We start from the raw sequence: 24,539 nt of genomic DNA on the forward strand, positions 1-24,539 counted from the left end.
AAATAAATTATTAGAAAATTGAAATCTGTGGTTGAGGTTTAAACCAATGCAAACGACTAGACAACTAGAATAAAACTTGCTAAACAGCTTTTTTTTTTTTTTTTTTTTTTTTACATATAATATTAGGTCAGGTTAATGCTGTGCAGCTTTACACCCCTGCAAGCGATATCAAAAATGTAAAAAAAAAATAACTTTTATAAATTAATGTTCTGCATGAGTTCCACTTTTTAGAACATTTTAAGTGTATATGAGCAGCTGATTTAAATATTTCAATTTTCTTAAAATATTTACAAAATCTAAAAACTGATCCATGATGCAAGTTTCATACCGTTGCAAAATTCAACAAACTATTCATTAGTTAATGTTTTGTTTTAGGCTTTGATGTAATTTTGCATGATGCGGTTCAACTTCAAATTACCATAAACTTTTTGCTGAATTAGTAGCTTCGTTTTTTTTAAGTATTTAATTATTGTAAAATTTTTAAAATAAAAAAAACCCACTCTGTGTGATACAGAGCAGTGATTTCCAACCTTTACAGAGCCAAGGCACATATTTTACAATTGAAATATCCCACAGCACACCAACAAAAGTAAACGTCACCAAAAATGGATCGATTCCTGCCATCTAATTGGAGGATTTTTTTTGTTCTGTCATTGTGCCGCACTTGCATAAATAGATGGATAAAGATACATTATTTCTTGGAATAAAAGTGTTTTTTTTAGGAATTACATAAAATTGGATAACTTCCCACGGCACACCTGAAGAGCGCTTACGGCACACTAATGTACCCCGGTACACTGTTTGGGAATCACTGATATAGAGCAAATAACACGAACTGGCTATGGAACTCGTTCAATGAATCTCTAAAATCAGACAGTTCTTGAACGCACCGTGCGGAGTCAGGGATACGCTTGGTCTCACAGCGCCCCATAGAGGCAGGAAAAGCAGCTGCACTCAAGTGTTTCGGAAGTGGACGGCACCGACCGACCGATCGAACTGACTGGTGCTGGAGAAGCTGTTCTGGACCACCCAAAAAAAAAGGGGTCGCCAAGAGGGATTGACTGATTGGGCAACACAACATCTGCGGTGGGGGGAATTTCTTCATTTGGTCCCCGAAAAAAAGTGGACGCCCGTATGGCCGCCAGGTGAGAAGAAAACGAAGCGATGACGTTAGCTCGCTAACTAGCTTAGCTTTAGCTTCAGCTTCTCCAGCCAGGTGCATCCATCACGGATGTCCGCGTTAACTTCAACGACAGGACTGCGAGCTTGGAATAAGACAGGGGCTTAACGTACACAAGCAATATATTTAACATCGAATTTATATTGGGAATGTGGCCATTGACATGTACTAAAACAGCATCGAGGTAATGAAAGGGCGATTGTGTCTGTGTGTACGCGCGCGCACGAACGAGGAGGGAGGAAAAGGTGAGCTTTTTTGCCTGCGTGGCTTTCTCATTCATTCACTTTAATATGTCCAATTGGATGGAAGGGGCGCTACTAGTACATTCTTTTGTCCGTGCTAAGGAACCATTTATTTAATAAAATTTTCCTTCATAGGTTGTGGGGAGAGTGATTATTATTATTATTTTTTTTTTTAAATGTGATGCTGCCGAGCATATTTTTTTTAATTGAATTACTCATAAAGGCTTTAGCTTAGTCCATGTACCAGTACACTCTTTTTCATCATTAATAAATACTTTGGCTCAGTAGTAGGACAACTAGACTTTACTAATGGGCAATTATTTGCTCGTAGTAGGGTCGAGGACACAGGTATCAAAGTCAAGGCCCGGGGGCCAGATCCGGCCCACCACATGATTTTATGTGCCCCATGAAACCAAATCTAGTGTGAATTTCCATTATTCTAGTAAAAATCTGTACTCAAATTTAAATTTGTCATATCACAAATGATAAAGTTGAGATATTACAAGCGTTTTTGTGTTACCGAACGTTAATAGTGGAAAAACACATTACCCTTGATTTCGGATTCCAAACCTAGTTCATAAATTCATGATGTAAATATGATGAGATTATTAAATATTTTTGTTTCACGGTCATGATGGCCCTCTAAGGAAAACCGGAGCAACAATGTGAGGCGTGAGAAAAATGAGTTTGACACCCCTGGTCTAGGAGGACACTTATGCTTCACACTAGTCCAGCACAGGAGTTTACTAATATTTGTGGGATAAAAGTGATACTAGTTGGGAGGAAAAAAAAAGTTACCTGTAAGACAATTTATGTACTAATGCACTCAATTTTGTACTATTGAGGCCAAAGACCAGACTAGTACAGCTTTGGCTTAGTCAGTCTACAAGTACACAGTCTTTGTCCTCACTATTTGGACAAGTATTGTACATGTTTCCTGTTAGCAACCAAAAGTACTAATGAGATTTGTGGTGCTACTAGCAGGATCCAGGATGGTACCACTGCAGCACAATACTTAAATCAAGTTTAGTGGTGTACTAGGGTGTGAGTGACACTAGTAATGGAGGGGAAAAAAAAAAAAACGTTTTGAGTGAAATAGATAGGACAATAATCACTCTAATAAAACTACAAATACTTTGTTGTTATTGAGGTATTGTCTTGAGTGTTTTGTACTTTTCCTCTGTCTGTTTTGAAATGTTTGAGGCACATCAGCTTTACAGATGCCACGTTAAAGACGACGCGATCACGTCAGTCGGTGGTGAAGGAGTTGGAAGGATTGTTTTTATTTTTAGGGTCCTTGCGACGGGTCAGCACGGATAAAATCAGTAGCGTGTCCGTCATGAACTTGTCGCTCTCTTTTTCTCTAGACGGCCGCCATTTTGCCGACGCACGGCCGATGGGCCCGGCGGGGGGGCCATGTGGCAAGGGTGAGATCGTGAACGAGGAGGGGGAGCGGAGATGAAGCTGAAGCAGCGTGTGGTTTTGCTGTGCGCCGTGCTCCTCCTGCTGGGCCTGGCCAAGATCTTCCTGCTAGATGGCGGCGAGGGCTCGGCGGCCAGCAGGCGAGACCTCAGGGCCTTCCGCAAGGTCAGATGCCCGCCCGCCCGCTCGCTCGCCCGCCGACACGTCCGCGTGTGGCCCGTTCACAATGTTGTGTCTGCCAGATGGAGGCCGGCCTTTCGCTGTCACGGGGCGCCCGCCTGGCACACACCCTGCAGTCTCCGTGGGAGATAGCCAGCCAGTGGGTGGGGCCCCGAGAGGTGTACCCGGAGGAGGCGCCCGAGCTGGCCGCCGTGCTCACCGCCCTCGGCCAAGCCCAGATTGAGCGCGCCGACGTGGGTTACAAAGGCACCCAGCTCAAGGCCCTCCTGGTGCTGGACGGGGGACAGAAGGTGGTCTTCAAACCCAAGAGGTCCGTCAAGTCAAGTAGAGTTTATTTGTAAAATCCGTAATCACAAAACGCATGAGCTAAGTACGTCACGTAGCTGTTTTGTCGTCGATGTCTGGCAGATACGGTCGCGACTACGTGGTCGAAGGAGAGCCGTACGCCGGCTACGACCGACACAATGCCGAGGTGGCCGCCTTTCACCTGGACAGGTGTGTCACTCGACTTCATCGTCACGGTAACTAGCGAGGTGGCGTCGCTTCACGCCCCGTGGCTCCCCCGCAGAATCCTGGGCTTCAGGAGGGCGCCCCTGGTGGTCGGAAGGCACGTGAACCTGCGCACGGAGATCAAGCCGGTGGCCAGTGAGCAGCTGCTCAGCACCTTCCTGGCGCAGGGGAACAACACCTGCTTCTACGGGAAATGCTACTACTGTCGGGAGAGCGAGCCGGCGTGCGGCCACGGCGACATCATGGAGGGATCTCTGACCTTGTGGCTACCGGACGTGTGGCCGTTGCAGAAGCACCGGCACCCCTGGGGACGCACGTACCGCGAGGGCAAGCTCGCCAGGTGGGGGTTTGACCGCTTTGAAGTTTTCTTTTCCTTTCGGCTTGTCCCGTTTGCCCGCTTTGAAGCAAGGCAAAAAAAAAAAAAACTTTTAAAGGACACCTTGGTATATTTGAGGTAGTTGGAAACCTGGGATCTCACTCAGTGACAGGGAATCAGCAAACCTGTTTTTATACCACAAATAAACTGACTTATGTTTTTTGAAATCCCAAAAATGTCTATATTATGATTACATTTACAAATATGTATGTACGAAAATGAAATTGCATGGTAATATAACTACTTAAAGGGGAATTCCGGTGGTTTGCACGAACAATGTATCCAATAAGTCATGTAATATGTACTCCATCTTGACAATGTGATGTTAAATCCTCTCATTTAATAGTGTTTTGAGAAGATTGACAATTATGAATTTTCAGCTTCCATTTTTGCAAATCACATGACCTACACAGGCGAATGTGACGTGTTACGTCCCGTTCCAAACGCTCGATTACATGGGACGCCATTCGTGCCCAGCGCTGATCTCTCGGATTTATCCTCATCTGATGAAGAAATGGCGGTATCGGTTGATCGGGAAAATGGAGGAATACTTACATAGAGAGCGGCGAAGTCTTAAGCTCACTCGGCCGGGGAGGGAGCTCATCAGACTCCACGTCATTCCACCCAAAGAACCATCCGAATATTTAACATTATTCACAGCCGAGCGGCGGAGCGAGCTCATGGCTCCGCCTCTCGGCGGCATTGATTACAGCCACAGGTTCAAATCTGTACGAAAGTATTCCTCAGTCTTCCCGATCAACCGCTACTGCTATTTCTTCATCAGATGAGGATAAATCCGAGAAATCAGCACTGGGCATAAACGGTGTCCCATGCAATCGAGCGTTTGGAACGGCACCTAACACATCACATCTGCGCACGTAGGTCATGTGACTCGTGAAAATGGCAGCGCCCCTGAAAATTCATAATTGCCGATTAATAACTTTCTCAAAACATTATTAAATGATGGAGGATTTAACATCACATTGTCAAATTAGAGTACATATTACCTATTGGATGCATTGGTAATGCAAACCGCCGGAATTCCCCTTTAAAAATCTAAAGTATTACTGTATTATGAATTGAGGGGGGGAATCCAAATTTTAAAAATCAACATTGAAATAAAAACCAAAATACAAAAAATATAATACACACAACATTCAGCATATGTATGTCTTTTGACAAAATGCCACCAGTTATTTTCATACAATGAAATATCTGTATCTATATCTAACCCTCTTAAAAAGAGGAAAACAGTTTTGGTGCCTTTTTGAACACTTTTTATGTGGCAGTGTCCAAAAAATTGCAACGTATTTGTTGTAGATGGGAGTACGACGAGAGCTACTGCTCGGCCGTGAAAAAGATGGCGCCGTACGACGCCGGACCGCGCCTGCTGGACGTCATCGACACAGCCGTCTTTGATTATCTGATCGGGAACGCTGACCGCCACCACTACGAGAGTTTCCAGGATGACGGCGGCGCCAGCATGCTCATACTGCTGGACAACGCCAAGAGGTTTGCACTCGCTTTTGGTTTTTGTTTTATTAGTTATTTATTTATACATCCACAGCGATCACTATTTTTCCTTTTGCGCCATCATTAGAACCCGACCATTCAGTCGACTGGGATTATCGGCCAAAATTAGCCATCCAAATTTTGACAGATTTAAACATTATTTCCTCGCTTTTTCAAGAAACATGCTGTTCAGCGTTTCCCAGGCCCATCTTATTGGACTGTTTTCCCGCTAGACAAAACTCAAACTCTCCTGGGACGGTGACGCGTTGTCGCCGTCGTCAAACGCGGCCGGAATTTATAACACACCAAGATAACGGAAATATGTCTGTTGGCGCTACGGAAGCTCCCGAGAGGGATTTTGATTCGCTGCACTTCTAAAGAACCTCGTCAAAGGCAAAATGCTACAAAATGAAGACACAACAGACTGTGCGAATACGATTTGAAGAATTGAAGTTGTAAATGTGCATCACTGCTTGTGATAGTATTTAGGGCAGCGCCACCGGAGAAAACCCAATAAGCACACATCAAAACTTTCACATGGTGCCATGTTTTATCTTTTCAGCTTTGGGAACGCGGCCCTAGACGAGCGCAGCATCCTGGCGCCGCTCTACCAGTGTTGCATGTGAGTGCATCTAGTCCAATTTTTGTTCCTCATATCTTTCGACCCCCCCCCCCCCCAAAAAAAAAAAAAAATCGACCTCCGTGTCTTTGGGCAGGATCCGCGTTTCCACTTGGAACCGGCTCAACCTGCTGCGGGGCGGCGCCCTGAGCTCGGCCATGCGCCAGGCGCTGGCGTTCGACCCCATCCGGCCCGTCCTGGCCGAGCCGCACTTGGCCGCCCTGGACCGGCGCCTGGCCGGCATAGTGGCCACCGTCAAGCAGTGCACAGAGGCGCACGGCGCCGACAATACCCTGGTGGAAGACCGCATGAACCTGCCGCACCCCTGATGAAAACGGCAGACATTTTCGCAGGGTGGGATTTCCCTCTTGTTGGTTGTTTTGCCCCCTCGTGGACTTGTCGGGGAGAAGTTCCGATGAAGGAGGAAGCGCACTGACAAGCCGTCATCGTGATTACTGTCAACGAGGTGACAAAAAACAAAAAGCCAAGTGTACATATTCAGATACCATAAATACACTAGATGTGTTGATTATAATGTTTCAAAAAGTGTGTGAGTGCGTGAGAGTGAGAGGAAAGTCGCCATACTGTGCCATTAAGCTACTGATATCACACACTTGAACGGGGAAGGAGGAGGAGTCATGTAAGGAAAGCTTCATCTTCAATATTAAACACATTCATTTCACTTGTCTTTTTTTTGGGGGGGTGGGGGTACCTTTTTTTCAGTTGGATTTAAGTTGGTTCCGGAACAACTGCTTTCATCGGAGCATTTTCCTAACTTCCTCTAGGGAGACTTGTAGGTTTTTGCAACATTTTTCATTCACATTAGGGCCCACACACAAGTTGAAGTGATGAATGAGTTTCGTGTACTTTTCTTGGAGGATCATAATTTGTGGAAAAAGCGCCAACACTCACTACGTATTCTTGTAGTTTCTTTCCTGTTACAATAGGGCTCTTGGCAGTGTTCCTTACCACTTCCCTCCCCCCCCCCTCCCACAGAATATTTTTCAATCAAGTATCATTTGTGGGGGCGGGGGACACGTCCTTAAATACAGTGAAGAAAGTGTTGGGTGTGTCCCAGATGTGACAATGCTCTGCCATGTAATTACATTCTATTAGAGGCCATTACAGTGAAGAAAATGAGTATTTCTTTTATCCGTTTTGGTGAGGTCTGTCGCTCTATGATGACATACAAGCGCAAGAGAGACTTGCGTGTCCACATGACGCATCGCGTGGGATACGTACAGTGAAGAAAAGTATTTGAACACCCTGCTACATTGAAAGTTCTCCCACTTAGAAATCATGGAGGGGTCTAAAATTTTCATCCTAGGTGCATGTCCACTGTAAGAAAGATAATCAAAAAAGAAAAATCCAGAAATCATAATGTATTATTTTTTTAATGATTTATTTGTGCGTTACAGCTGCAAACAAGTATTTGAACACCTGTTTTATCAGCAAGAATTCTGATCCTCAAAGACCTGTTAGTCCGCCTTTAAAAGTCCACCTCCACTGCATGTATTATGTTGAATCAGATAAACCTGTGTGAGGTCGTTAGCTGCATAAAGACACCTGTTCACCCCGTACAATCAGTAAGACTCAAACTTGTAACATGGGCAAGACCAAAGAGCTGTCCAAAAACACCAGAGACAAAAGTGCACAACTCCACATGGCTGGAAAGTGCTACGGAGAAATTGCCAAGCAGCTTGGTGAAAAAAGGTCCACTGTTGGAGCAATCATTAGAAAATGGAAGAAGCTAAAAAAATCTGAGTGGAGATCCTTGCAAGATATCACCTCGTGGGGTCTCAATGATCCTTAGAAAGCTGAGGGATCGGCCCAGGACTACATGACAGGACTTGGTCAATGACCTGAAAAAGGCTGGGACCAACGTTTCCAAGGTGACTGTTGGTAATACAATAAGACGTCATGTTTGAAATCATGCATGGCACGGTAGGTTCCCCTGCTTAAACCAGCACATGTCAAGGCCCGTCTTAAATTTGCCAATGACCCTTTGGATGATACAGAGGAGGTTTTTTGTGGTCAAATGAGACCAAAATGGAACTTTTTAGTCATAATTCCACTAACTGTGTTTGGAGGAAGACTAATGATGATTTCCATCCCAAGAACACCATCCCTTCTGTGAAGCATGGGGGTGGTAGCATCATGCTTCGGGGGTGTTTTTCTGCACATGGGACAGGACGACTGGACTGTATTAAGGAGAGGATGACAGTGGCCATGTATTGTGAGATTTTGGGGAACAATCTCTTTCCCTCAGTCAGAGCATTGAAGATGGGTCGTGGAAGGGTCTTTCAACATGACAATGACCCGAAGCACACACCCAGGAAAACCAAGGAGTGGCTCCTTAAGAAGCATATCAAGGTTCTGGCGTGGCCTAAACCCAGACCTAAACCCAATAGAAAATCTTTGGAGGGAGCTGAAACTCTGTGTTTCTCAGCGACAGCCCAGAAACCAGTCTGATCTAGAGAAGATGTGTGTGGAGGAGTGGGTCAAAATCCCTCCTGCAGTGTGTGCAAACCTGGTGAACAACTACAGGAAACGTTTGACCTCTGTAATAACAAAGAAAGGCTACTGCACCAAATATTAACATTGTTTTGATCAGGTGTTCAAATACTTATTTGCAGCTGTATCACACAAATAAATCATAAAAAAAAATCATTGTGATTTTTGGATTTTTCTTTTTCGATGATCTCTCACAGTGGACAAGCGCCTACGATGAAAATTTCAGATCCCTTCATGATTTCAAAGTGGGAGAACTTGCAATATAGCAGGGTGTTCAAATACTTATTTTCTTCACTGTAATGGCCTCTAATAGATTGTGATTAACATTAGCATTGTCACATCTGGGACACACCCAACACTTGCCAGAAGTTTTTGCAATCCTTTCATGTCGCTGCAATGATCTTTGCAGCCTTGAAACTAAAGATGGGTGCTGTTTGAATCAAGCATGATGATGGAGAGATTTTTTTTTTTCAACCAATGGCCTCCCCTAATTGACACTGGCTCCCATTTTAGTTGTCTTCACTTAAATGAAATAAAAGCCTCTCCCTCAAATTGCCCCCCCGCCCCCTAACCTGCTCGCACTCAACAGGTGTTGTGTTGAATGTGTAGGGGAAAGATGAATTTATTCTGTTGTGGAATAAACCTGAAAGCCAAATATGGTGGGGGGGGGGTATAAAAGTGCTGTGCAGAACTTTATTCACTGTAAACACTTACTGTATTTCTAGCGGTCCAAAACCTTGTGGTGGTGTTGACATATTTGTGTTCCATGTTGACATTTATGCAGTGAAAGCGTCTTCAGGGGTTTGGGGGGGTGGGGGTTGTTGGCGGCAGGTCCCTTCGTTCCCACACTCAGCTGGTCATATAGAACACCGGTTTCGTTTGTACTCAGCAGGTGTTTTACTCGAACCACAAACTATCACGTCCTGGCCGCAACCGCAACCCTGGTTGATGACATGCCAGTGCATGTCCAAAAACAATACTCGGGACGAAAGACCTAACAGGACCTGCACGTGGCACCATTCCTCTTCTCAATAGTGTTCCTCTTCATTTTTGCAGGTCTTCATTTGTGCCCCTGTGATGGTTATGTACAGTTGAAGCCAGATGTTTACACACACTGTGGTGAAAAAAAGCTTTTTGCGTGTCACTGTCGGAAGTCGAATCAGACGTATCCTCTACTTTCAGGTTGCTCAGGGTCACCAAAACGTACTGTGCCTTTAAAGAACACGGGGAAGCCCAGATGATGAGGTCATGGCTTTGGAGGCTCCCGATGTTAACTGAAAATACATGTTGATTGACGGCACACGCGAGAATGAATTTTATTAAAGCCACACCTCAAACGCTCTGCTTCCTTCTCTGAAATCATAGGAAAATCAAAAGAAATCAGCCAGAAAATCTGAGTACAATCAAAGGAAATCAGCCGGAAAATCGGAGTGCATATCGTTGAGATACGCAGGTCTATCTCATCCTTGGGTGCAATTTCCAGAGGCTTGAAGGTGCCATGTTCATCTGTTCAAGTCTACACAAGTATAAACATCATGGCAATGTCCAGCCATCACCCCACTCAGAAAGGAGATGGGCTCGGTGGCGTAGAGATGAGCTTTTGGGCCAAAATGTGCAAGTCAACCCCAGGACAAAATCTAAAGAGCTGGTGAAGATGCTGGATGAAGCTGGTAAGTATGTGTCTTTGTCTACAGTGAAATGAGTAGTGCACCGACATGGGCTGAAAAGCCACTCATCGAGAATGACGCCATTATTACAAAAGAAACATAAAAAAGACGGATTCTTGTTCTTTTCCTTTCGGCTTGTCCCATTAGGGGTCGCCACAGCGTGTCATCTCAGATGAACGCACATTTGTTTGGCACAGTTTTACGCAGGATGCCCTGCCTGACGCAACCCCTCTGCATTTAGCCGGGGAGCAAAACTTTACTCAGGCGGTCTCCCATCCAAGTACTAACCAGGGCCAAATCCGCTTGGCTTCCGAGATCGAACGTTCTTAGGCTACCGTGGCCGTCAGATAAAAAAGACAGATTACAATTTGTAAAATGATACCAAGAAAAAAGATCTTCTTGCAACGTATATTGTGGCCTGATTAAATTAAAAGGGAAGCCGTTTGGTCATGATGACGAATGTTAGATCTGGAGCGGAAAAAAACCGGGGAGCTCGTAGACTTGAGAACACCGCACCAACTGTGAAGCATGGAGGTGCCAGCATCATGTTGTTGGGCTGTTTCGCCGCAGCAGGAACTGGAACTCTTCATAAAATGGATGACGAAAGAACATCACAGGGAGATCTTTAAGGGAACATCTCAAGACATCAGTCGGGACGCTAAAACTTTTCTTCCAACTGGACGATGACCCGAAGCAAACACAAAATTTCTTGTGTGTTTTTACACACTTGGCCAATAAAGCTGATTCAGATTCTGCACATGAATACGTGTAAACGCCAGCCACATCTTTTTTTTTTTTTTTTTTTTGCATGCTGCCGTCAAATAAAACCATCGAGTCTCGGCTCCTCGAGAGATGATAACTTCATATGTCGCTCGTGCTGAAATCAGTTTTATTAGACTGGTCAAATGTGACTCAGAACAATCTCAACATCGTCGCTGTGGAGGAGGAATCCCGTACTGTTCACCACACGCAGTCTTGTTTCCTGTCCTCCCCTACCACAGGCCTTAAAAGCGCCGCCAGCACGCTACTGAGCTCTCGTGTGCCGGCAAAGAGGAGGCGGACGAGGATGCGGGCTGAGCAACGCGGCCCGGCCGAGGAGGGGGGCGAGCGCCGCAAGGGTCTGACGAAGATGGCGACGGCGGCCGCGGTGGTGCTGGCGCAGAGCTTGCTGGTGGCGGCCTGCTTGGCGCTCACGCTCTTCGTCTACTGGGATCTGCAGGAGCTGGTGAGTAAGCACAAAGCCTCAATTCAGAAATGTTTCCGCGCTGGCCTTCTTTCTTCCGAACGGTTAGCAGAGGTGGGAAAAGTACACGCGCTCTGGTCTTGGGTGGAAGAGAAGTACAGAACTTTGAGTAAAAAGCCGGGTCAAACTAAAAGCACCGGTAGCGTGTTTTTGACGTGGCTTCAGATTAGAATTCTGATTCGATACCTGCACTGAAGTACGGATAAAGAAATACAGACTGAAATGTACTTCCATTGCTTCTAAAAAGTGGATACAGCCCTTTGTTATACTACTTCTTCTTTTCCTTTCGGCTTGTCCCGTGAGGGGTGGCCACTTAACTTGTTTTGGTAGAGTTTTACGCCGGATGCCCTTCCTGACCTGGCATTCCCGGGCGGTCTCCCATCCAAGTACTAACCAGGTCCAAACCCGCTTAGCTTCCGAGATCTGACGAGATCGGGTGCTCTCGGGGTAGCATGGCCGTAAGCCCCTTTATTATACTGTATTAGTAGTATAATGGTGTAGTGGTACACACGCCTGACTTTGGTTGCGAGCAGTGTGGGATCGATTCCCGCTCAGTGACGGTGTCGATATCTGCCGCGCGACTGACTGGCGACCAGTTCAGGGTGTAGTCCGCCTTTGGCCCGAAGCTAGCTGGGATTGGCTCCGGCTCTTCCGTGACCCCTGTGAGGATAAGCGGATTGGATAATGAATGGATATTAGCAGTACCAAAAGTGGAGGGAAGACGACATCCGGCATGGGGCCATGGTGTCGTTCCTGGGATGCCATTTACTCAAGTATCTGTACTTCGAAGGACACAGTGGGAGTAGTTTCGCCACCTCTGCTTCCACTTTGAGACTTTTTCGATACAATGTAACTGTAAAGTAAATACACGATTGTTTACTGACAGTATAGATTGGCTGTTTTCATAACTCTGCACAAGAGGAAAAATGGGAAAAAGCGCAGTCCGGTCGATGAACATCCCCAGGCGCGACTAGAAGACACGCGTCAGTACGCCGAGACGCCCTGAAAGAAGCACTTTTGTTTTGCTGGTAGTGTGTCCCGCGCCCATGCGCTTGAAAGCAGAAAAGGGGCTCTGGATTTCCAGCCACACTTTCACTGCATTTTTCATGGCGACTCGCAGTATTGGTCTGGCCGCAAGCAGTAAAAGTCAGAAGGGACGGCTGACACGGATGACTCAAAATGTATGCGTGTCACACTCTCTCTCCAGTTATGAATCAGCTTGCCAGGACCACCGGATGCTTTTTGTTTTTTTTTTTGTTTTTTGTTTTGTTTTTTTAAAGTGGTGACGTGACCTTTTGAATTACATACAGGACACATACATAAAAAAAAAAAAAAAAGCCCAAAATGTTTCCACGAAACCGACGCGGATCTGTGCGACTTCCATTGAACACGTGGGCGCGATGTTGATAGCTGCGAGTGCCGCGGAACATTTTTATAAGTGCGCCGTATTGTGGTTCGGGCTTCATGGCGGTCTCGCATCCCGCAGTATTTTGTTGGTAATTGTTACTCTATTTCCATTATACATTGTGTTTAAATTATTTTAAAAGTGTGTTTTATATATTAAGTCGTGGAAATGCTATAAAAACATGCCTTGGCTGTATTTAAAGCTCCACTGTCATGCCTATAAACATTCTAAAATAGATGTTGTAATGAAAAATACATGTAATATTATTCACTTCAATGTCTGCACAAAAAAATAAATATGAGCATAGAGCGCGTCATCTATGCGCAAAGTAGCGGAAGTCTCATTTGACATCCAAGTGGTTGCCATATTCCCTGCAACATAATCGGCAGATGTTACACCGGGACAATCGCCACTGAAAACACGTCGTGCCAACTTGCTATGGAACACGGAAGCTCTTTCCAAAGAAGAGGACACCTCACAATCGAGTGAAGTGACCGGGGCAATATTACCCGAGTGTTCCGAGCCATATTTAGATGATATGCGGATCACTTCTAACAGGCAGATCGACACATTCAGCACGCCTGATTTATGTACGCGGATCTTTGTTACATTCTTAGAGGATTACGCGCCCCCCCCCCCCCCACAAACACACACAACTAATTTATTTATTTATTTATTTATTGTCATTTGGAACCCACAAAGCTTTTGACCTTTGCTTCTGTGCAATCAATTTTTCACAACGAACCGGGTCTTTTTGAAAAGTATGAAGAATGAATCCATCCTGTCGAGTGTTCGAACAATATCCAACAATCCAACGAGCCGGGCATTTTGGCTAACACGAAGAAACAACGAGCTACGTTCCCGCAGGTAAAACTGTTAGAAACAAACGAGTCCACTTGGGGGTACCGTTGTCCTTTACGTCACTTCCTGCTTCTTCTCCAAAACAAATCCCTCGAGAGGATTTTCATTCCGGGAGTTACAAAAAGCCATATACTGTACGTCAAAATCATGTTGTGTGGTGAAAAAACGGTTGGGTCCATTCCGGCTGTTTTTTTTTTTCATCAATAATATACTAAAAATCATGCTTTTCATGACAGCGGACCTTTAAATACGGTACATACACCCTATTTAAATCATAATCACCAGCTTTTTTTTGGGGGGGGGGTCGGGGAGACATGTTGGCGGGATCAAATCCCAAACGAGACACTATTTAAAAAAAAAAACAAAAAAAAAACTAACATTAATTCGTGAACAATACATATTTTGTCTTTGCAGTGTGTTCAAATTATAATTGCAAATCATTCTATTCTTTTTATTTCCTTTTTACACAGTCACCCAACTTCATTTTTCTTATCATTCTACATACATATACAGTAAATGCATCTAGAATCATGGGTGTGGTCGTAATTAAAATGTTCGTAACATATTAGTGCGATCTCCCTTAAACACCACATTTTTTTTAACCCTGTATTGACCCTGAACTGGCCTTGGACTGCACTTGCTGTGTGACACCTTGTTTTAGTGGTCTGTTCCAAATTTTTGGAAGCCCGGGAGTCACTGATGATGTAGCGGTACACTCGCCTGCTTTTGGTGCGGACAGTGTGAGATCGATTCCCGCTCAGTGATGGTGTCGATATCTTCCCTGTGACTGACTAGCGACCAGTTCAGGGTGTAGTCTGCCTTTTGGCCGAAGCTAGCTGGGATAGGGTCCAGCTTTCCCGCAACCCTTGTGAGGATAAGCGGCTTGGATAATGACATAACATTTTTGCTCGTCCATCAGTGAGTTGATATTGTGTTAGCATTAAGCTGACAAGTTAATGTGTGTTGTGTGCAGGGTGTGCCCCGCCACTCGCCCAACGTTAGCCGGAATGAGCTCGGTCAAAAATGAGGCACTGCACAACTTTTGATCGAACTCACCGTTGAATGACTCTACGTTGTCGTGTGCTCAATTTAGAATACATTTCCCCTTTGTCCGCAGGCCTCACGAGACAACGTCCACATTCAGTTTGACGTCATTTCGGGTAAGTCGACACAGGCGACTTTAATGATTCATTTACCGACGACTTTTGGGTTTGGGAAAAGTGTGTTGCAACTGTGCCACTGCCAAGTCAATCAAGTAACATTTTAGCATTCTTAAAGGTCAAGTGTCATCCCTATAAAGATTCTAAAATAGATTTTGAAATGAAAAATACATATAACATTATTCACTTCAATGTCTATAGAAAAAAATAAATATGAGCGGTGACCGCATCATCCATGCACAAAGTTGCGGAAGTCTCATTCGACATCCAAGTGGTCGCCATATTGGCTTCTTTGCCACCTACTCTGGGAGACGAACGCCCCTTCTGACACGGAAGCTCTTTTCGAAGGAGAGAACATCTCACAACCGAGTGACGTTACCGGGGCAATATTAGCCTATTGTTTCGAGCCATTTTTAAATGATATGCGGATCACGGCCAAACCGACTCCCCACCCGATCCACCTCTGCGCGGCGTTGCTTAAAACAACGTTGCCCACAAGCAACGATGACGGCGTAGCCAAACCGCCTCCCCGTCCGATCCAATTCCGCGGGGGAGATGAGCCACCGCTGCCCGGCGCTACGACGAGCCACTCCAGCCGACAAGGCTGGCGGCCGGCCCGGCCTTGTCGACAAGGCCAGTGGTGATTCAGAAGGCCTGCGGAGGCCGTCCTTCAGCGGCTGCTGCACGGAAACCTTCCGATGGTCACATCGACACATTAAGCACCCCTGACTTACGGATTACGCCCCCCTCCCCCAACTATTATTATTTTTATTAGCTGTATACGCACCTAGCTGTCATTTGGAACCCACAAAGCTCTCGTCCTTTGCACCTGTTCAATCCATTTTTCACAACGAACCGGGTCTCTTGCAAACTTATGAAGGGTAAATCCATCCTCCTGAGTGTTCGAGCAATGTCCACAATGCAACGAGCCGGCATTTTGGCTAACACGAAGGAACAACGAGCTACCTTCCAGCGGGTAAAACTAATAGAAAGAAACGAGTCCGCTTGAGCGCGCTACTGCCCTGTACGAACACTTCCTGCTTCTTGTCAAAAACAAATCCCTCGACAGGATTTTCACGGCGGGAGTTACAAAAAGTCATTTAACGTTAAAATCTTGTTTTGTGGTGAAAAAACAGCTGTGTCCATAGCGGCTGACGTTTTTTCATTAATAACGTACTAAAAATCATCCATTTCATGACACTGGACCTTTAACTCTCATACAAATGAAAAATTCCAAATGTGACGACAAATAGAAAATAGAATACTCACTGAACTGAGGTCCGATGTCAAATGCACTGACGACAATTTGCTACCCTGTCAAACTTCAGGACAATTTGAAAAGTTTGAAAAATTTACCATACGAAGTCACAGAATTTTTTTACACGAGGCAGCGTACACCCTGAACTGGTTGCCAGCCAATCGCAGGGCCCATCGAGACAAACAGCCGCACTCACAATCACACCAAGGGGCAATTTAGTGTCCAGTTAATGTTGGATGTTTTTGGGATGTGGGAGGAAACCGGAGTGCCCGGAGAAAACCCACGCAGGTACGGGGAGATCATGCAAACTCACACAGGCGGGACCGCAGAACTGTGAGGCCAACGCTTTCCAGTTGATCCACCGTACCGCCTGGGAAATAATGACGGGAAAATACAAATCATAATACAAGTACTTCTAATCACACTCATACGCGACTCACAGTGTTTTGTGCGTCGGCAGACATTTGGGGTAACGCCACGCTGCAGTTCGACAACGTCCGCAGCAGCCACCACATGGGCCTGGCGGACGACCGGCGCAGCAAGATCGCGGTGGGCTGCGACGGGCCCTACGTGCTCTACGTGGACGTGTGCTACCGGAGCCTGGAGCCGGGCGCCGCCGGCACCCTGCGGCTACGGGCGGGGGGCAGGGCGGCCCCTCTGTGCGCCTTCCACCTGGCGGGTCGGCACGAGGCCTGCGAGTGGCTCCACGCCGTCGCCTACCTGCGCGCCGGCGAGAAAGTCAAGCTGGACCTGCGCTCCACGGGATTCTTTAAGATTAAGAACGTGACAGTGGGCCTCAGCTCCTTGCTGGGGGGGCGCTGTGAGTTCTGAAGACCGCGGACACTCCACTAGAGACTTTTTTTCCATTCCATCCGATTTCCTTAAATAGCGGCCGGGTGCATCATCCACTAAAGATTTGCACCTCCCTCGAATAAACGCCTCCCTTTTTACAACAGGAATGAAAATTGTTCATAGATGCCACGCGAAAAGCCCATTGGAACTCTGTTGCTAACCAAACCAGCAGAAGATGCTATTGTTCATCCAAGTCCATTTAAAATGTTGCCAACCAGAAGAAGAACAACCGCTCTTGTAAAGAGCACTTGTAATGTAACAAAATTTCACTGATGTGTACTTAAAGAGCAACTGACACCAAAATATACGTTTTAAAATCGATATTGTTACGGAAACTACATACAATATGATTCACGTCAATGTGAATACGAAAAAAAAAAGTAAGCGGAGAGCATGTCATTAATGCGCAAAGTGGCGGAAGTCTCACTCGACATCCCAGTGGCGGCCATATTGCCTGCGACGTCATCAGCAGATGTCACACAGGGACAGTCGTGCCATAGAAAACGCGCTGTGCCGCCTGCGAGGGCAGATGAACGAGAGATTTTCGGATTTTTTCTGAGACTCAAAATCTGAGACTGAAGCTCTTTTCGAAGAAGAGAAAATCTCAGAGGCAAATGAAGTAACCGGGGCCATATTACCTTATCGTTTTAAGCCATATTCGACATAGACATAGATATGCGGATCACTTCTAAATGACAACGGACTCCCCGACACACAGACGAGGAAGACGAAGAACCCGATCAAATATTCAAAATGACTGGCCCATAATTGTTCGATTTCCTAACCCTTTTACAAGTCTTGTGTACTCAGGAGGACCCATGCCGGGTGAAGTAAGTGGCCAGTAGGGGGGGAGAGCTCCTTTCTAGTCCCCGCACGTGGTCGCCCACCTACCCGCCGACCCACCGTCACGTCGGCTGCCCGGCGGCTAACGTCGGGCCGCCGGCTAATGGCCATACTGCCTTCCTGGAACATGCGCTGGAAATAACATTTGTGTTGTGTTGTGTGTGATTAAATTGTCTTAAACGCAATACAAGTCCTCTGTTATAGTTTGCTGGTTTGACCAAGGGGAATTATTCTAAATTCACACGTAACATATGCCATAAACTGTGAGACCAATTAGTCTCCCCCAACTATTATTATTTTTTTAATAGGTCTATACACCTGTCATTTGGAACACACAAAGCTCTTGTCCTTTGCACCTGTGCAATCCATTTTTCACGACGAACCGGGTCTTTTGGAAACGTGTGAAGAGTGAATCCATCCTCCCGAGTCTTTGAGCAAATTCCAGCAATACAAAGAGCTTGCATTTTGGCTAACACAGAAAAAAAACAACAAATTTCTCGCCGGTAAAACTGATATAAACACTCAAACCCGGGGCTGTAGGTGTCTGCAAAAAACGTCACTTCCTGGTTCTTCTCCAACACAAATACATCAAGAGAATTTTCATGGCAGGAGATGAAAAAATCCGTATATGGCAACATTCTCACGTGCTGTGAACAAAAAGATGGGTCCATTCTGGATGATTTTTTTTTTTTTTTTTTGGTTAACAACATATTAAAAATTATGCTTTAGGTGTCAGTGGCCCGCTAATATCATTGTTTCTGACAATTTTTACTCAGCTAAATTTCCCGAATAATATGTTCAACGTTTAAAACGCAGGTTTTTGTTTTTTAAAAAAAAAATCATTCATCATAAATGTGCTTTATAACCTAACCCACGCTACACTACAGGTATCGTGTTCTTTGTGTGATCATCCGTGTTGTTTGCCTTTTCGCACTTTAAACGGTAGCATGCGTGCACTGACTCTCACTTAACGGTTTGAAAGCGTTGCTGGTTAATTCTGAACACAGCCGCATCCCAGTTATACAGGGTGTGCACACATGTGCAACCGCATTTTTTCACTCTTTTATATCTAAATCCACTCTCAAAAATTCAATTGAGTAATAAGTTCTAGGCCATGCTAAAGGTGCAAAAGTTTTGAATGCATGAAAACATTAAAGGCAACTCGTTTTGAAATCAGAAGCCAGTCAAAAAAAATGTTCAGCTATTGTATTTTATTTTAAATGGGGAATTGGTAACAAAGAAATGCTCACAACATCTCAATGTTAAGCATAACTGAAGACAATCTGCAGTTTTGCTGTTAAAGCAAGAAAAAATCGTCACTGCACAAGACTGCACTTGTATCCGATTTATATCTCCCGACCAAAGAGGCCTGGATCGGATATGAAATATCGTGAACACATTGTTCACATTGACGTGGAAACAATTCGGCGTCAATGTGTACGTCACTCTGCAGTAAGCGGTGTGAACATAGCCAAAACACTCACGAGATTAGGGAAGCGTTTCGAAATGGAAGCAAAAATGAACCAACTCTGCGTCTTTAACTTCGGTGTCGACCTGGACGGGGCAGAAACAAACATGGAGGACCACAAAGGAGCTTTGAGAATATCTTTACATAGTAAAAGAGCTTTGGGAAATGACCGAATGATGAGGGGAAACCTCCAAAGGAGCAGGGCCACACAGGTTCCATCTATGAACCCTCAGCGCTTCCGCTGACAGCCAAATATACATTCTAAAATAGATATTGTGATGAAAACGACATATAATGAGCGGAGAGCACGTCATCCATACACAAAGTTGCGCAAGTCTCACTCGACATCCCGGTGGCGGCCATATTGCCTGCAACGTCATTTGCGGATATCACGCTGGGACGGTCGCCATTGAGAAGATGCTGTGCCACCTGCTATGGGATGGAGATCTTTTGTTACGTTCTGAGAAAAGGATTACATCTTCAGACGCGGACGGAGCTTTTAATTCATCCTGCTGCTATCGGACAAGTTGTTCGAGTTTGGTGACTCTACGCCATTTGACTCGTTCGCTCGTGTTACACGCTACTAAACTGTCTTTGTACTTCTATTCTGTTATTGTTTTGTTTTGTGTTGTGTTGTGTTGTACTGTGTGTGTGATTAAATTGCCTAAAAGGCAATACAAGTGCATTGTTATATGTGGCCGGGGTGATGGTCTGAGCGCTCCCCCGTCCTGAAAAGTCTCCTTGTGATTAATGCGCATGCGTTGCTAACAGGGGAACTCTGTGTACGTAACAGACCCTTACTAGGAAATCCCCCCCAGTCTCATAGTTCCCCTTCTTCTACATAGAGGGAGCTAACATACCTTGTATCCTAACCTTGAAACAAAAGTTGATAAAAAGATATATACATATATGTATGTTCGCTGTGTTCATCTTTCTGAGACCTGCCACTTTCCCTGGCGGGAGATGGAAAAAAAAAAAAAAACATACACGGCAACCTTCTGATTTTCTGTGAAAAAACGGATGGGTCCATTCCGGATGATTAGTTTTGGTTGAATAACGCACTAAATTTTGTGTTTTAGGTCTCAGCGGCCCTTGGAAGGAATCCAAGCTATGGAACATCTGGAGGCTGTTTGTCAAGGAAGTGGGAAGATCTCGGGAGGAGGTTTGGGAAAATGTTCAAGAATAAATATGCCGGAGAAGATTGCCAAGTGACCAGTGCTCTCCACAAAATCAAAAGCGTTTGACTTCTTGTGATTAACTTATCTAGCTGCGTAAACAGACAACTTCCCCGCGATGTTATTGCATCTATTTAGTTCATTTCTCACCGGGAGCCTCACTCCTCAAGAGGGGTTGCATCAGGAAGGCCATCCGGCGTAAAAACTGTGCCAAACAAATATGAACGTTCATCTGAGATGACGCGCCGTGGCCAACCCTAACGGGACAAGCCGAAAGAAAGTTGCCGCATCTATTTATTCAAGTTAGATGGTTAGCGTAATGGATTATTGTTTGCTTATCTATTTTATTTCACATAGCTAGTTTGCCATCTGTCATTGTAAGCTAGGCTAACTACTTAAGCAGCCAGCAAGTTAACAAATTGATCTTTTCTGGCATGTTTAATCATTTATTTATTTCAGCTAGTTGATTGGCAAATTAGGCTGTTTGTTCATCTATTTCTTTTCGCACGTTATTTAGCTATGCAAGCCGGTGAGCACCTCTAACCATGCTTCTAAATTATTTAGCTGTGTTAGCTAGTCAATTAGCATATGCATCTTTGTATTTTTATCCTTTTATTCCACCTCTCTAGTTAGTATTTTAGGTTGCTAGTTAGCTATTTTAGCATGCTGTTGTAATTCATCAATCTATCTGGAGTGTTGCTGACTTTCAGCTACCTGTGCTGGTATGTGTGAGGCTGCGTCTGCCTCACAGTTCGGAAGACCTGGGTTCAAATCCAGCGGCGCTTTTTGGAGTTTTCCTGTTCTTTCCATGGCTGAGTGGGTTCCCTGCAGGTACTCCGGCCTCCACCGACAATCCGAAAACATGCATGTTAGGCTAACTGAAGACTCTAAATTACCCAGAGGTGTGCATGGAAGTGTGAAAGATCGTTTGTCTATACATGTCCTATGATCGGTTAGCGACCAGTTCAGGGTGTAAACTGTTTTCCAACCATAGTAAGCTGAAGTAGGCGCCAGGATGCCCGCAACCCTAGTGAGGATAGGCGGTACAGATGATAACTGTTTGGTTATCTATATTCATTTGCTTGTTAGCATATCTCATCACGAGCAAGCTAATAAGCGAGGTAAGTGTTTCTAGCCGAGCCTCGTGACGTAGCTTATTGTCTCTGTATCAATCATTGATTGACTTTAAATTTATAAAACATAAATTGACTAAAAAGTGACACCACGAGCAGTTTTTGTTCTTTGTGTACACGCAATGAACCTTTGCACCGACGTTTCAGTTCTGTGTTACTCGTGTCACTTCCGAGACTCGTGATGTGGTTTCATCTCCTGCCAAAGTTAAACATTACACACCAAACGCAAAAAAATCTGCTCGCTTGCATCACTCTCGTGTCTGCCTGACACATGAAACGCATTCAAATGAAAGTGTTGGCTTCCTAGTTTTTTTTTTCCCCCATCAACATCTAATAATTGCTCCGCCGCCCGAGCTGCTAACCCTCACTGGAATTTTTTTTGTGTTTGCCTTGGCCTACATCCTGTTGGAATTTTGTATTTCTAAATCATCATAAACTTAAGTTAGTAATCTGACTCCAATTTGTGACCTTACCCAACTGCCACTCATCCAACAATACGCGCGCTCGTTCTGCAATCGAAAGGTACCAGGAAGCCGGCATTTTCACACGCGAGTGGATTTATTCCTTCAACACACACCTGGGTCTCGGGTCCCTCTCATTACAACCCTGTACGTCTCTGTTCCCTCAGCCGACGTACTCTAAATCCGAGTTTCCCAGAACAATTTTCAAGTACAATCTACTGATTGACTATTGGTTCTGTGTCTCCTGCAGGTATCCTTGGCGCTCTCTCATTGGTCTCCTTTGGTCCGCCGGATGTTGGCCCGACTCCTCCCCTGCAGACTCGCGTGCTGGCTCCTCTTGGTGGTGGTTTCCTGACAGTAGTTTTTCCACCAACTGCCTCCGAGTCCTGTCGTCTCCGCATCCTCCTTGCAGTTAGCACCGTCTGTTCTAAAACATTCCATTCTTGCACCACATACCCTGTTTCGTTCCACCAGTCACACGCTCAGCACTTTACAGTCTCACACTTTCATACACAGGAAGTAGCAACATCTAATGAACTACTCAAACACTTATATTCCTTTAATCCAAATCTCTCCAGGAAGCCTCATGACAACTAAATGTGGCACAACACGGATTCACACCATTGCCCCATCTTTACTTACTCATGACAGGATTACATTACAATAATTTGTATGCATTAGCTTGTCTTTTTGTTAGCAGATTTGGAGGGAAAATGACAGACGCCCGAGCGCAGATCTGCACTGATGCACTGTTGCTGGTTTTTCATCAGCCCACACCTCTTGACAAAGTCTCGTGAAAAGCAACTGTTATAGCTTTTGCAATAAATCATAACATGACCACATTAGTATCAAACTTTTAGCTTGTCTGTTTGTAGACAGATTTGGACAAAAAGGGATGATCGATCCAACTCCACACCTGCATTGCTTTTTCCTTGGCCCATGCCCAAAATGAACGCTAACATAACGTGATAACATTCACGTCTAATTATTAATTTGTCTGTTTCTAGAAACGCTCCGGAAATTTTATTTGGTTGCCCGAGTGCAGCCCTGCAATGTAATAAATTGCCTTCCCTTGGCTCATTTCCATACCAAGAGATAAGATAATCTTGTGAAAACTTAACTTGCAACACGATGACACGATTTAAAAAATATGACCTTGTCTGTGTGTTGCTAAACAGGTTTCAACAAAAAAAGACTTTCGCCGCCCAAGCGCAGACCTGGGCTTCTTCCCGAGCCATGACACGATCTTTCCGCCTTGAGCTCATTTGTAACGTGATGGCGTTCAGCTAGAACTTTTCACTTGTCTGTTTCTGAAACAAGTTTCTTGTACCTGCACCGCGACGACTTTTTTTTTTTTTTGCATGGCCCATTCTTGACTTCTGAAAAATATAAACATCCATCCATTAAAAAAAAAAGAGTTCCGTTTTACGATGTTTTTGCGTGGGCTTTTGAGAACATTCTGGTATTTGTGGGGGCGTTACTGCCTGTTATTGTTACCAATCATTTCGGGCACGAGGCCAATAATAACACGTGGGAACGATGAACCGATGGGAATCCGTGTTCCGTAGCGCATTCAAAACAAAACCAAAAAAATCGACTGCAACTCATTTTTTAGGAACCGCAACACACTGAATGGAAAAAAAGAAGTTTCGATTGCGACAATACTCCAACTTCATTTAGGACAGCAAAAGGTAAAAAAGTAAACATGATAAACAGGTTCTTCACAAAACTGAAAATTTCCCTACGTAGGAAGATGTTTAGGTAGCTACCTAACAATGTTTGAACCAACCCTATTAATTGACTGTTTATTGTTCTTCGTTCTCGTGTATTTGTTCTTCTCCGTACCCAACATGAATGTTACTCTACGAATGTTAGCCTACAAGGCTATTCGGCTGATTCTGATTAGCTTGCATAAACCAGGCTAAAATAGCTAACTAGTAAACTTTGCAGACATACAATAGAATAACAAAGCAAACAACAAACAAACAAAAGATTAATAAATAGCTAGATAGATACTAAACAGAAGCACAGGAACAATCGGTATGCCTGCTACCTCATCGCTCGTTCTCCTGCTGGTGCTGGAGATCCGTTTGTGCTATCTTTAAACCTGAGCACACTGTAATGTAATTTACCCTCTGCACGTGTGCGCACACACACACACACACACACACACACACACACCACACACACACACACGCACGCACACACGCATACGTCCGTCACGAAATTATCATTCAGGCCAGGTTCAAGGGTTGTTTTCGAAACGAGCGCAGTTTTGATTGGCACATGGTAGTATCCATTACCTCCGCTAATCGTGGACGCGCGAAAGTACAACACACGACTGTCGCCGCTTGTGGAAAGGAACACAGCACGGGTTACGGAGTAGATTTGTTTATTTGCTAGACTTTGTTCAGTGGCGCAGACGTACAGCGGCAGTCTGCTGAATTCTCCGGCCAAT

General features: G+C 44.9%; 3 protein-coding genes and 1 pseudogene across 5 annotated transcripts; 3 read left to right on the forward strand and 1 right to left on the reverse strand.

The window, feature by feature from the left end:
* The first annotated feature begins 918 nt into the window (after positions 1–918).
* On the forward strand, positions 919–6,723 carry fam20b (FAM20B glycosaminoglycan xylosylkinase). 2 transcript variants are annotated; one of them, XM_061825015.1, is made up of 8 exons: positions 919–1,145; positions 2,790–3,009; positions 3,087–3,334; positions 3,433–3,519; positions 3,593–3,874; positions 5,231–5,422; positions 5,985–6,044; positions 6,139–6,723. In XM_061825015.1, exons 2-8 carry the CDS (start codon positions 2,881–2,883, stop codon positions 6,368–6,370), a joined length of 1,230 nt encoding a protein of 409 aa, XP_061680999.1. In that variant the 5' UTR covers positions 919–1,145; positions 2,790–2,880; the 3' UTR covers positions 6,371–6,723. The 2 variants fall into 2 exon arrangements, with proteins under 2 accessions (XP_061680999.1, XP_061681000.1); XM_061825016.1 differs by lacking the exon at positions 919–1,145 and adding an exon at positions 1,192–1,425.
* Positions 6,724–11,087: 4,364 nt separating this feature from the next.
* On the forward strand, positions 11,088–18,396 carry LOC133503490 (uncharacterized). Its single transcript, XM_061825168.1, has 3 exons — positions 11,088–11,447; positions 14,849–14,891; positions 16,610–18,396. Exons 1-3 carry the CDS (start codon positions 11,088–11,090, stop codon positions 16,978–16,980), a joined length of 774 nt encoding a protein of 257 aa, XP_061681152.1. The 3' UTR covers positions 16,981–18,396.
* LOC133504176 (5S ribosomal RNA) lies at positions 11,811–11,929 on the reverse strand (annotated as a pseudogene).
* Positions 18,397–19,186: 790 nt separating the features above from the next.
* On the forward strand, positions 19,187–24,111 carry LOC133503489 (uncharacterized). 2 transcript variants are annotated; one of them, XM_061825167.1, is made up of 4 exons: positions 19,187–19,852; positions 20,392–20,474; positions 21,198–21,318; positions 22,332–24,111. In XM_061825167.1, the coding sequence occupies exons 1-4, from the start codon at positions 19,752–19,754 to the stop codon at positions 22,495–22,497; spliced, it is 471 nt and encodes a 156-aa protein (XP_061681151.1). In that variant the 5' UTR covers positions 19,187–19,751; the 3' UTR covers positions 22,498–24,111. The 2 variants fall into 2 exon arrangements, with proteins under 2 accessions (XP_061681151.1, XP_061681150.1); XM_061825166.1 differs by having other exon boundaries at positions 19,187–19,847.
* The last annotated feature ends 428 nt before the right edge of the window (positions 24,112–24,539 follow it).

This window comes from Syngnathoides biaculeatus, chromosome 7 (genome assembly GCF_019802595.1).
Source record: "Syngnathoides biaculeatus isolate LvHL_M chromosome 7, ASM1980259v1, whole genome shotgun sequence".
NCBI lineage: Eukaryota > Metazoa > Chordata > Actinopteri > Syngnathiformes > Syngnathidae > Syngnathoides > Syngnathoides biaculeatus.